A 12,490-nucleotide genomic window follows, 5' to 3' on the forward strand; every position below is an offset into this window, starting at 1 on the left:
TGCTTCCTTGATATAGTCATAAGTATTCATTATGACTATTGCACCCCCTTTGTCTGCAGGTTTTATAATGATATCTGGGTTTGCTTTCAATGATAGAATAGCCCTTTGTTCCTGCAGGGTTAGGTTATTTGTTTGTTTCTTTTCCCAAGGATTTCAGTTTTCACTTTTTTTCTGAAGTGGTCAATGTATGTATCCAGTGTTGAGTTGGTTCCAGATTTGGGGGTCCAGGTAGATCTTTTTGTTGGGTTGCTGTTGAACTGTCCTGTCTCCAAATCTGTGCTGTGAGGAGAGTCTCTGTCATGGAAATATTCTCTGAGTCTTATTTTTCTGAAGAATTCCTCCATGTCTTTGCAGAGTTTAATTTTGTCCACAGATCTTGCAGGGCAGAAGGACAGACCTTTGGAGAGAACTGACATCTCATGTTTGTCAGGCTCATAGGAGGAAAGGTTCACAACACAGCTCTGGTGACCTGGTTGAGCACTTGTGCCTGTGGTGATGGAGACTTTTTGTCTCAGTCTATGGAGCTTTTTCTTTTTGTTGTTGATCATCATATCCTGAAGTTTATGGTAATATAATAGGAGTTTGTCCTTCATCTCCTCTGTATCATGTTCCAGGAGTGTCTTTAGGGCATGTATTTCCTCCTGTATTTTCCTCTTGTTGTTATAGAGAATCTTAATCATGTTGTTGCGCAGTTTTTCAGATGTCTGTATGCACAGCCATTCTGCTAATCGACTGTTGTAAGTATTCCGGGTTGGGTTGCGTAGTGTGAAGCCTTTTGGGATGAGTCCTTCCTTTTTGCATTTTGTTAGGAAAAATGTCGATGGGACATTTTAAGACACAGAGGGAAAGGATAGAATGGGAGTATAAATTAATGAGGAGATTCAACACCTTGCAAAGTGGTCTTAACATTCACCCAGCTTCACGACCACCTACCACTGACCTGGAGGCCACAAGCAGATAAGAGCCAGGGCTCATGCGTCTCGCCTCATAGCTTTTTAATGTTTTTATTGCCATCCTGTTGTACATAAGATGTCCCTGTTGTTATCAATCTGTTGTTTTAGAGGTTTTTTTTAATATCCTTTGATGATCACTGTTTAGTGTGTATAAAATGCTGTGAATTTTCTGCTTCATGCATAACATCATGTCTGACGAAGAGAACTAGTATTCTCGAAAGCTCAACATCAAATGTACTCAGTCTCAAAAAGGTATCGCCTGATTTCTTCACTCTTCTTAGGTTTCGGAGGGCAGAGAGCTTTCAGAGCGTGGTCCAGTGTGGCCCAACAGGCTCCCTTCCATAACCTAAGCCTGTGATCCTAACACACCCTAAGACAGTTAAAGTGAAATAGCTTGTTGTCCCTGGGATACACATATCATAGCTTGAGGGGTGGTGCACAATGTGGATCAGCCAAAATCTCCTAGTGTATTAAGATTATGATCACACACTATGCTGCACCTGTCCTAATGTACTAAAACGTGCATCAGAAGAATAGAGAAAATATCCCCCAAGAAACATGTGTTTACTCCTATACTCCCTGAAGAACACTTTCCACAGGATGAGAAATTGCTTGTATAGATCTTTTTCAGTGTAGTTTAGTTTTAGGTGACATTTTGGAATACTTTTAAATATGTTTTCTTATAAAGCACCTTAACAAGCATTTCTTGAGTAACTTACCTAGCTGGCAGCCAGCGTTCCAGAAAGGCTGGGGGTTGAAGTTACTAGAATCCACTCTGTAGGAAGAAGGGTAGATCCGGGACAGCTGGTACTGGTTGAATCGGACAAATTGTGCCGCTTTCTGCTGAAGGATCTGATGAGCTTTCGTCTCACTAAATGAAGATACCTGCCAGCTGCTAGAAACTGGGAGGATGATAAAATAGATAAAATATAGAAAATTGTAGTGATTACAATAATGATAAAGAAGAGAAGGTGAAATCTGACATTTGCTTATGTATTAGTAATTAAAAAGGTTTTTTTTTTTTTTTTTTACAACAATTACAATTATATAAATAACTTGCAAAATTACAACTACAAAGTATGAGAGGAGGAGTTGAGAAGACACCCCTGTAAGAGCATGAACTCAAGGAGTGAGAGCTATCCATCAATTTTTTGTGGGCAGGGTAATCAGGACTCTTCACAGTGTCTTCTAGGATTATTAGGATAATTATTTTATATGAAGCTGGATTTAGGACACTAAACCTAAAACCTAAACAGGTTTACACTTGCCTCAAGATGGGTCCAATAAGGCAATGTTAAACAGTCTTCATTAAAAGAATGTGCAGGCACCGAGATCACTGGACTGTTTGGGTTTATTTTTCATTACGGGTCCAGAAACAAATAATATAGGGACTTGTGGGCGATTTAGTGTCCCAAATCACCCTGAAAGATTACCTTTAAATGAACAAGTACTGTAGGCTATTGCATCAGTGCATTATGTAAGTCATCAGCATGAAGACTAGATATTAAGTTAGAAACTCATTCCCAGAATATCCAAACATATGGCTTAAAGGAAATCAACCACATAAAAAAAATTAAAAATCCTACATATACTCACCTCCGCTCTTCTTCATCTTGATCTCGGCGCGGTCTTTCACTAAGCTTGACACGACGGGATCACCTACAAAAGAAACTTATAATTAGCAGCACGGAGCGTGGGGACAAGATGTCCGGCCTTCCGTGCTGCTAATTATTCACACCCCTGCACATCTCCCTCCCATGAACGGAGCATGGGAGAGAAAGGTGACATCATGGGAGAGCCGCAAATTCATACCCCTTATGAGACATCACCTCACTCTCCATCTTGTGCTCCGTGCTGCTAATTAGAACTTTGTTTTCTAGGCGATCCCAGCGTGTCAAGACTAGCGAAAGACAGCTCCGAGATCAACATGCGGAGGTGAGAATTTGTAGTTTTTTTTTTTAATGTTCGTGGTTGATTTCCTTTAATACAAAACGTCTAGCCTCCGAGCTTGACTCTGTATGCATACCCATCCTCAGTCTACACCCAATGTTAACGGAATGGCTGTGTCCTGTTGGTCCGTGTGGAGTTTTTATACTCAAACTTATTTAATCTCTAAATTTATACTTTATGCGACATGAAAGCTTTTCCTAAAAATGGGTTCTTAGTAGAAAGTCATTGTTGTCAGATTTATCACAAAGTGTAAGGGAAATACAAGGACATTACACAGGAGGTTACAGGAAACATAATATACTATGACAGAAGAGATATTAGCTGGAAGCTCTGGCTAGAATATTAACTCTGCATTAACTCTTTTAGAGATAGTGTCTATTACAAATCACTAGAAAAATCTGAATTTTGATTATTGGGTTATTGCGAGGGCAGAGCCTATCCTCACTACTGCTAGCCATTCATCTATAGTATTAGATTATAATATGGTTACCACTACAGTTAAACCCATTGCCCTAAAGCCAGTTCGGTACAACAAACACATTGGGGGTCATTTACTAAGGGCCCAAATCCCTTTTTTTCGCCGGGTTTCCCGAATTTCTCCAATTTGCGCTGAATTGACCCGGGTTTTTGGCGCACGCGATCTGATTGTGGCGTTTCGGCGCCGTCATGCATGTGATGGAAATCGGGGGGCGTGGCCGTCGGAAAACCTGACAGATTCGGAAACATTGCGGTATTTAAAAAAAAAAAAGTGTCGCTTGACACGCACTTTCCAGAAGGTGAACTCCAGCGGACCTCGGCGCAGCAGCGACACCTAGTGGATATCGGCGCACGGACCTTAGTGAATCCCGGCCGGACCCGAAGCAGCGTTGGAGAACCTGCTGCTGGATCGCGGGTAAGTAAATCTGCCCCATTATGTGTAGGATTAACCGGGCCAAACCCCGAAGTACTTTTCAGTTCAGTTGATCCATGTTTGTACTGGTAAATCCCTTAAGTGCAAGGAGTTTATTGGTCTAAACTCATTCAGAGACAAAAGGCTTTTGAAAATGGCCTACGAAGGGGGTTATAAACGGATAGCCCTTATGACGCACATGAGTGTATTAACAGGATTTGTCTTACAAAACAGAATAGAATAAAACACAAACTCCAATTGTCACATAAGAAATGCCATCACTTGCACTTACTTTCCGTTTCCACATCGTGGATACCCACTGACTTTGTATATTTCACTAGATCGGACAATGCTCTGGAGAGTTTCATGGTCTTCTTCTGTCGGTTTATTCTACTGAATAAATACAAGGCTTAGTAAAGTAGATCAAATCTGAGTTTATAAAAGACAACAGAAACAACATAATACCTGCTGTAATGTACAGAGGCTCTAGCGATGCTTCCTTGCCGCTCAAGACTGTCGTCGGCTTCTTCTAAGCTCGAGCTCTTTTTAATCCGGGCACCTTTTTTCTGAAGGCAAAAGAGAAAGAAATCTCACTATAACACATAGTGTACTCTTATTTATTCTTCTATTTACTATCATTTTTTTCAGGATTGATGGAAAAATACTATTATTTTACCTTTCAGGAATGAAAGTTGTATGAATAGCTTTCTGGCCAATGAGGGAAGATGTAGTGATTTATTTACCAAGTTAACTTCTTAGGCTGCTCCCCCATAAACTGATGGGCATATAAAATGCAATTGTGCAACCACAGGGAACTTGCAAAAACAGCTGTTCCAACTAGATGTTGATCATAATATGGGGGGGCCCCACTAAGAGTTTTCAGCCCCACTGCATTGATACACTTGCATATATAAGCACAGCAATATGTATTATCCTGCGTATAAGGCACACGAAAAATCATTTGATTTTCTCAGAAATCAAAGGTGCGCCTTATAGTCCAGCTGCCTTGAACTGTGCACAGGTCTGCCACCTGCTGGTCATTCATCCTTATAATCCGGTGCGCTTAGTATTCTTGTCCTGCATACATGGGACTGAAGACTACTAATAATATCATCCTGCACTGGACTATGACTACAACTGTGAATGCTGAATATGTGACCCATTCTGTACCATTACTATAATTGGGCATTAAGTGTCAAAATGTAAAAAAAAAAAAATAAGTGTTCTGGATGGAACCAATACACTGGATAATGCTGGAAGGAGGAGGTTCTGTCCACTATGGGGAAACTGTATATGTGATGTGATTTCCGGGCACTGCTGTACAGAGCCATCTGCTTCTACCATACAGTGTGTAGGTTCTGGATTTCGGAACTGTGAAAACACCAAAAATCTACTTAGGGAGCCATAGACACAAGATGCAGGGGAGGTTTTTTTTTTTTTTTTTTAAGGTGCAGAGTCAGAAAATCTGGTTGTTAAAGTGAACATATCCTTTAAATGCAAGTTCATCTATAACGAGGCTCAGAGAAGGACTTATACGATTACAACTTTTACATCCGGTCCCAGGAAATTGCCGCTTTAAAACGGGAACAAGAGTTCAAATGTTTTCTAGTTATCTAATAGGAAACCAAAAATATCACAAGACACAAAGTGACAAGTCTTTGTCTCCAGGACACAGAGATTAAGATTCAGCATCTGATGTGTCCCACTCACCTTGCGCTTGGAGAAGCTTCCCATCAAGGAGCGGCTGTGACGTTTGTTGGGGCTTGGTTCTTCTCCTGACTCGGTCTCCTCTTCTGTCTTGCTCTGCAGTGTCAATATGGAAACATTAGGGTGTATTTTTAAGTTAATTTTATTCAGAAAAAATGTTTCAAATGTTTCAAATTTGTTCAACTCTACTCATGATCTGATTCAGAAGCCATAAAAGAGAGACCACCACACAATTATATTTGGTATTCTGCAATGAAATGAAGAACCTGAGGTCAAGATATATGAAATAATACTGGCAGGCTTGACTAAATCCAGCAGGTGCTTTAGGTCAATCCAATGGCTATTATAAAATTCAGAGAATATTAGTGTCCATTCTATAGTCTGCCACTAGGGTGCGCTGTGACTTAACAAACCAAACCCTCCTCTCTGTACATCAACGAAAGACACAGAATTGTTCCAAGTTATTTCCCCTGCAAAGTTGGATTACAATTATTGGCAGCAGCAGAGGATGTTCTATTATATAATACTGTAATATTTGTATACTCTTCACACTGGCATCAATATCCAATTATCAGGCAGCTACCATGCAAAGTAATGTCATTACTATCTATCTATAGGGCCATGTATGGCCTAAAAGGTGAAATGGGATCGACAGGACAGGACATGGTTATTAAAAAGGCTGGAAGCACTTCTGTAACTCAGTTTCCAATCGTATCCCATGATGAAAAACACAATGTAAGAGAGTTTACACATTGGGAAGATAATTAAGCAAAGAAATAAGTGAAAATTTATAAAAACTGTAGAAGTAACATATAGTGAGAGATAAAAGTAGGAATAAAACAACGATATGAACTGCTGTTCTGGTCGACATCAACTCTAAATGACAAAACTGTAATTTCAGATGGTTGGTTCTAGAAATGGGTCAGGCTTCAGGCAAACCCCACCCTAGAGAGGCCAAATTTTCCAGATTTTCACCATCTGCATTGACCACCACATGCCTAACCCCCTAAAATAAGAGGATGCATGTGGTTTTCTCCCATCCCTAGGATGTTCCATAGACCTTTGTTCAGGGGCATAACTTGAGGGGGTGCAGAGGGTCCAAGAAGCTTAGGGGGCCCATTAGGTGTCATTTTCCCATATGAGAAGACTAGTACTAAAATCCATACATTATAGTTGGGGGCCTGGCACAAACTTTGCACTGGGGCCCTTCAGCTTCAAGTTACTCAACTGCCTTTGTTCATGAAGGTTATATTTTTTAGGCTATTTTGTTCTCATACCACAAATCCATGGCTTGTTTTTGTCGACCGCCTGCCAACGGTTGCCAAATCGCCTGTCCATAAAAACTATGGACCGGCTCTGAGTTTTCTAGCGTCTCCACATGAATCCATGAAAAATACTGTACATTCATGTGCATGGGGGTATTGAAATTATGTGTCAGTGCACCAAAAAAAGGTAGAACAGAAGATGAGAACAACCTTCATGTACATATATAACCTTATAGAGGGGAAATTCTCACCAATAGAATAAGATGAAGCCAACCTTTCTATAAGAGCTCCATAGGAGCCACATGGTGTGATTATGGGCAGCGGTGTAACTAGGAGAGACAGTCAGAAGTTAAAACAAAGACACACACATTAAGGGCTCATGCACACGATCATCAAGGGGGCATGTGAGCAGAACAAATACTCACCGTTCCAAGCCATAACCACAAAAAGATAGAGCCTGCTCTATCTTTGGCTATATAGACGGCCATGCGGCTACTATTTCCTGTGGAGAGGGGAGGGGGCGAGTAGCGCTCACCCCCTCCTCCTCTCCTGTGCGCAAATGTGTGCCCGCGGGGCTGCAGCAGGGCGGGCATACATTAGTGTGCATGAGCCCTAATATACACATTCATACACTTATGCGTACACATTTATGCACTGATATATACATTTATACACATACATACAGTATAAATACAACAAATACACAGATATTTTGTATTTACACACATATTATAACACATATAGTGTATACACACCATTATTAACACACATTCATACAATATATACACACATACAGCATACACTCAAACATACAATACCATATACAAATATAATATAAATAATGGTGCGCCTCCTCCATTCTTTAGTGTGGCGGGTCACATGCTGGGGCCCCCTGATACTGTGGGCCCCTTATCAGTTGCTATCTCTGTAGCTATGCCCTTGTTTTTAGGTTTTCCAACAGATCATCTTTGGTAGGTTTTTTTTTTCCCCCCAACTCTTTGTATTTCTGGTAGTTCCTCTTTCCAGAGATTATTACACCTTATTGTTACACCATCATTTTTTAACCTTCTTCTCTGCATTTATTTTTCAATGCAGAGATGAGATGTTTTGAAGATGCTGCTGTGCTTTCTCTGCCGCTTCTATGACTAGCAGCCATAATTGACTGAATAGCTAACAGCTAACCCTTAATTTAATTAAATTTATTTGCCATATGTAAACATTTCTTCAATTGGATGTTATTAAAAAAAATGTTCCTGTGTGAAGATAATTTCTCATAAATGTAGTTATTCTGTCCCTTAGAAACAAGATACTTTCCTCGGATACGAACCACATCACACTCTGGCAGCGGTGGCCAGACATGCGCTATAGAGTCCTGCAGGACCATTAGGATCCAGCAATCACTACCACAGGATGGCTGTGCGACATGTAGTAACTCCCGGACATTTTATATACAATAACCTTTTGTTTCTTTGTGCACTCAATCTATCAGACGTGGTCGTATCCGAGGAAGCTATCTCGTTTCTAAGGGACAACATGGTTACATTTATGAGAAATTATCTTCACACTGGATAATTTTTTTTAATAACATCCAATTGAAGAAATGTTTATATATGGCAGATTAATGAAACTGAATGTAAGTGTCCAGATGAGAATACCCCTTTAAGCAATCTACTTCTGCCACTGTACACCTTCTCATATGAAGGCAGGTCAGTCTAATACTCTGCCACTGTTATGGGCACTGTCAGGTCAATGCATGACACATAGAAAATAGGGTGGTGGACTCCTAGCTGAATTCAGGAGTTTGCAGTTTCTATCACTTCCCATGCCATTGACCCCCAATTCTATCCCCAAGTAAACATGCCACCAGAAGTTACTAGTTCCTCCCTATAAAAGACAGTCCTCTAAAATAAAGGTCTGCTTAAGACTTTCCAAAAACAACATCCAAAAAGACTGAAACCAAGCATCATAGCATCTTTTTTTCAGCAAGTTCTGAAGCCGGCTATGTAATATATGCACAGTCCCCACAGCCTGGTCAGATCTAATGAGAAGAGCTACTCTTACAATCTAACATGGAAATTCAGCTTCATAATAAGCAGCTTAATTGCTAATGAGGATAAGATTGGGGGACGTGGAAGCAGGGTAGATGAGATGTCTAGGCTATGATTGATAAAGCCCATGTGAGTATTTTATTACCGCTTGCTGCTTATTTGTTGGGCTCAAGTCATTTATAGCAAGCAATTGCAATTAGCCTTGTCTAGTGCATTCTGCCCGTATGGGGGGGGGGGGGGGGACTTTGTTTTCTTTTCCTCTTTTCTTACATTGTGTCTGCTGGGAGTGGTAATTGGCGATGTAATGTGTTCCGATTTCACCGAAACGACATCGTCGCGGCCTGAATGTGTAATAAAGCTTGTGTCAGGCCAAGTAGAAAGACTTTTTTTTTTAATGGAACCATTTTTAGCCCTTAACATTAACCCTTACTGTAATGAAGATAGTTGTGGATATTGAGCTAGTCTAACACTTAGAGCATCTGTGAGGGCACGTGTGTGCGGATGGTATGCATGCGTCTATAAATACGTTTCTGAGCAGAATAAAGCCCAGGGGCGGATTAGGACTGCCATGGGTCCGGGGCTGTATGAATATTATAGCCCACTTCCCACATATGGTACTACAGCTTTGAAATGCCTCTTGTGTACATGTGTATTGAGAGCAGTAACAGATATATGAAGATTTCATGTGTGAAGGTCCTTCTCAGTAAACAATTTGGTGTGTGGTTTGGGTGGTCATGGGTCCCCTGGAAAGCTTGGGCCTGGGCTACCGCCAATACTGCCTGTATTATAATCCACTACTGCTTAGGCCCATAAGAGAAAATTAATTTGGCCGCCCACTCTTATTATTATCTCCAGGAATTAGGCTTTAGAAGACTCCAAATTGGGTTGTTTTCTGCTGGTGCTCTGATGGGTGAGTAAGACATTGTGTATGAATAATATTAAATAATAATAATAATAATAATAATAATAATAATAATAAATAATAATGTGTGTTCTGGTCGATTCACTTTTACAGAAACTTCTGGGATAAAGGAATTCTTGGGTAGTCATTAGATAGATTCATTTGAGGAGATTTTTCATGATGAAACTCCACCCTACTGACAACACAACACAATACATCAGGAGACTCTGGATGCGCTATTACCAGAGGGCGTTCAGGTTTAAGCAGCCAATAACAAGTGGGCAGGAACGGGAATGTGCCAAAAAACTAGTGTACAGGCTGTGGCAAATGCCCCCCATTGATTTTATAAATTAAATCGAATTTATTTTTGATTTGCTTGACCAAATTTTTTTTTCTAGGGTTACAGTTAACCCCAACGTTAGCCCTAACTTGTTGAAAATGAACAAATTGAGCTAGAACCTTTGGAGAGGAAAGCATCATTAAAGTTTTCTGACATATATATTGCAGGGTTGTCAAATCAGTCCATTTCCATAATATTTGTGTTTTTTTACAACTTTTTCTAATCTACTCCATTTATCACTTATGCATTCTAACAGATTTATGAAGTCGATTCACATGTACTATGTGCATGCTGGGATAAAACCAAAAGTTTAGATGGGAGAAGAAGGTGCAAGGGTGTGCATAATTAGCAGCCCGGAGCACCGGACATCTTTTCCTGCGCTCTGTGCTGCTAATTACAAGTTTCTTTTCTAAGTGATCCCGGCGTGTCAAGACTAGCAATGGACAGCGCAGGATTAAGATGAAGAGGAGCCTGGCCAGGGAAATATAATTAGTTGTCCATATTAACATGGCAAAGAATCAAATTTTGTATTGCAGGGGCCTGTTGGGAAATGAAAGAAGGAAATCTATTGTTTGACATGGCTAACTTATATCTTGACATATAATGCTAAATTATTCACTACTTAAAATGACTTGATATTAAGAGTTATATCAGCTTTCTGGCACTCCAACACTAAAACATAAAACTAAATGTGATTTTTTTTTAGGCAGTGGGATCCAGAGGTTGGTGCAGAGCAAAAATGATGTCAATTTAAAAGAGCTTTGCCAAAACATTCCTAGAGATTTCATTCTCTATAAATAATGCATGAACGATCCATGCTCCCGTCTATCAGGGAACGTTTTGCTGTAATAGAACTTATGAATAATGAAAAACAAACTTTGTTTAAATGTTTTCACTTGTCAGATCTGTCAGACAGAGATATAAGTGTAAATCTTTTGTGAAACTACCATATCATCCATGGACATTTATCAGGACTTGTACTCCAGCTTTTTTTTACCAATTGGGTGTAGAGGGCCATGAAGGGTGCAGGGTCGGTGGCAGAGTGAGCCGTTGATTCTGCCCTATGCTTGCACAGTCACTACATCTAGCCGTTCAAGGTTGCCAGCAGGGGTGTAACTTGAGGGGGTACAGAGGTTGCAGTCGCACCCGGGCCCAAGAGGCTTAGGGGGCCCATAAGGTCTTACTTTCTCATATGAAAAGACTAGTACTATAAACCATACATTATAGTCGGGGCCTGGTACAGACTTTGCACTAGGACCCATCAGCTTCAAGTTACGCCACTGGTTGCCAGCAATAGCACAAATCTATGTGACATTGTATTGGGGGGATGCATCATATGCCGGTTCACAATGCAAAGATTCAAAGATGAATCTTTCCCATAGAATATATAAAAATATATCTATTCTTACACTTATGGCTGTAGCAGTGCTCGTTAGACAGGTTTAGGTACTGGTTCAATCGCTTGTAACCCCACTGCTCCTGAGAACAGTAGATCGTTGTACCCCTCTGAACAGATCGTTCATTTCTACAGAAGGCAAATACAGTACAACTGCATGACCAACTATCTCCGTTGTCGGAACCCCAATCATTTATAACTTATTCAAAAATTATACTCATAGATGGACAACAAAGGGAACATTTTTTAGTAAGCAAAAGCAATTAAAAAGAAGAAATGATTGCGTGCACTAGGGATTCAGACCCACTAGGACCCCAAAGCAATCACAAGAATGGGGGGAGGCAAAAGCCTTATGAAGTGCCCCATATGGAATGAAGTGACAGTGGGAATGTACTGGAAGGTCAGGAGGATCCCAGCCGTCAGAATGTCTATTGTAACACAACTCCTTACAGTAGATTTTAGGTGAGGCCAATCCTGGCTTCAAACTCATTCTGCTAGATCCAATAACAGTGACAAGAGAAAATATGGTACATAAATAAAACATCGCATTTTAAATTTATAGGTCGCTATAGTGAACCTTTAGCTGCACATGATAATATTTAACTGTGTAATAAACTTTAGTGAATAAATGTGTTCCTGTGTCCTTCATTTTCCTCTGTCCTTACTCCTTATTTAAGCAGTTTGTGTAAATCAATGCCCTGTATCCACTGACAGCTGAGAGATACAGAAACCTGATACGGTGTTGAATTACATGACTCTTTACAGAGATTCCCTGGATAGTCTAATGTCCTTTAGGTATAGAAGAGTTAATCATTGGCCTCCTTTTTTGCTTCGGAGGTCAACAAAGCTCTCGGTGCTTTTAGATGCACTGCTCACTGCAGGAGAAAGAGCAGAAAAAAGACACAAAAAAGCTATTACTTAATGAAGTAGATTACACAGTTTACTGCACAGTGTACATCAGCCTTGGCACTAATACAAGCAGGTGGTCCTGTTAGTGAATGATACGGATTACTTGTGCTAGGAGGTTTGAAGAAACAACGA

The 12,490-nt window shown here is 40.3% G+C and overlaps 1 protein-coding gene across 16 annotated transcripts in view; it reads right to left on the reverse strand.

The window, feature by feature from the left end:
- PLCH2 (phospholipase C eta 2) overlaps positions 1-12,490 on the reverse strand; it is a 483,181-nt gene that overhangs the window by 40,926 nt on the left and 429,765 nt on the right. For 13 of the 16 annotated variants that reach the window (XM_072155952.1, XM_072155951.1, XM_072155948.1 and 10 more), the window contains 4 exons: positions 5,503-5,595; positions 4,258-4,358; positions 4,085-4,185; positions 1,673-1,855 (listed from right to left, as the gene is read on the reverse strand). In XM_072155952.1, coding sequence (XP_072012053.1) covers positions 1,673-1,855; positions 4,085-4,185; positions 4,258-4,358; positions 5,503-5,595 — 478 coding nt within the window. The remainder of the gene's footprint in view (positions 1-1,672; positions 1,856-4,084; positions 4,186-4,257; positions 4,359-5,502; positions 5,596-12,490) is intronic. The other 3 variants (XM_072155961.1, XM_072155949.1, XM_072155947.1) reach the window with 1 other exon arrangement.

The sequence above is a fragment of the Engystomops pustulosus genome, chromosome 6 (genome assembly GCF_040894005.1).
Source record: "Engystomops pustulosus chromosome 6, aEngPut4.maternal, whole genome shotgun sequence".
Classification (NCBI taxonomy): Eukaryota; Metazoa; Chordata; class Amphibia; order Anura; family Leptodactylidae; genus Engystomops; species Engystomops pustulosus.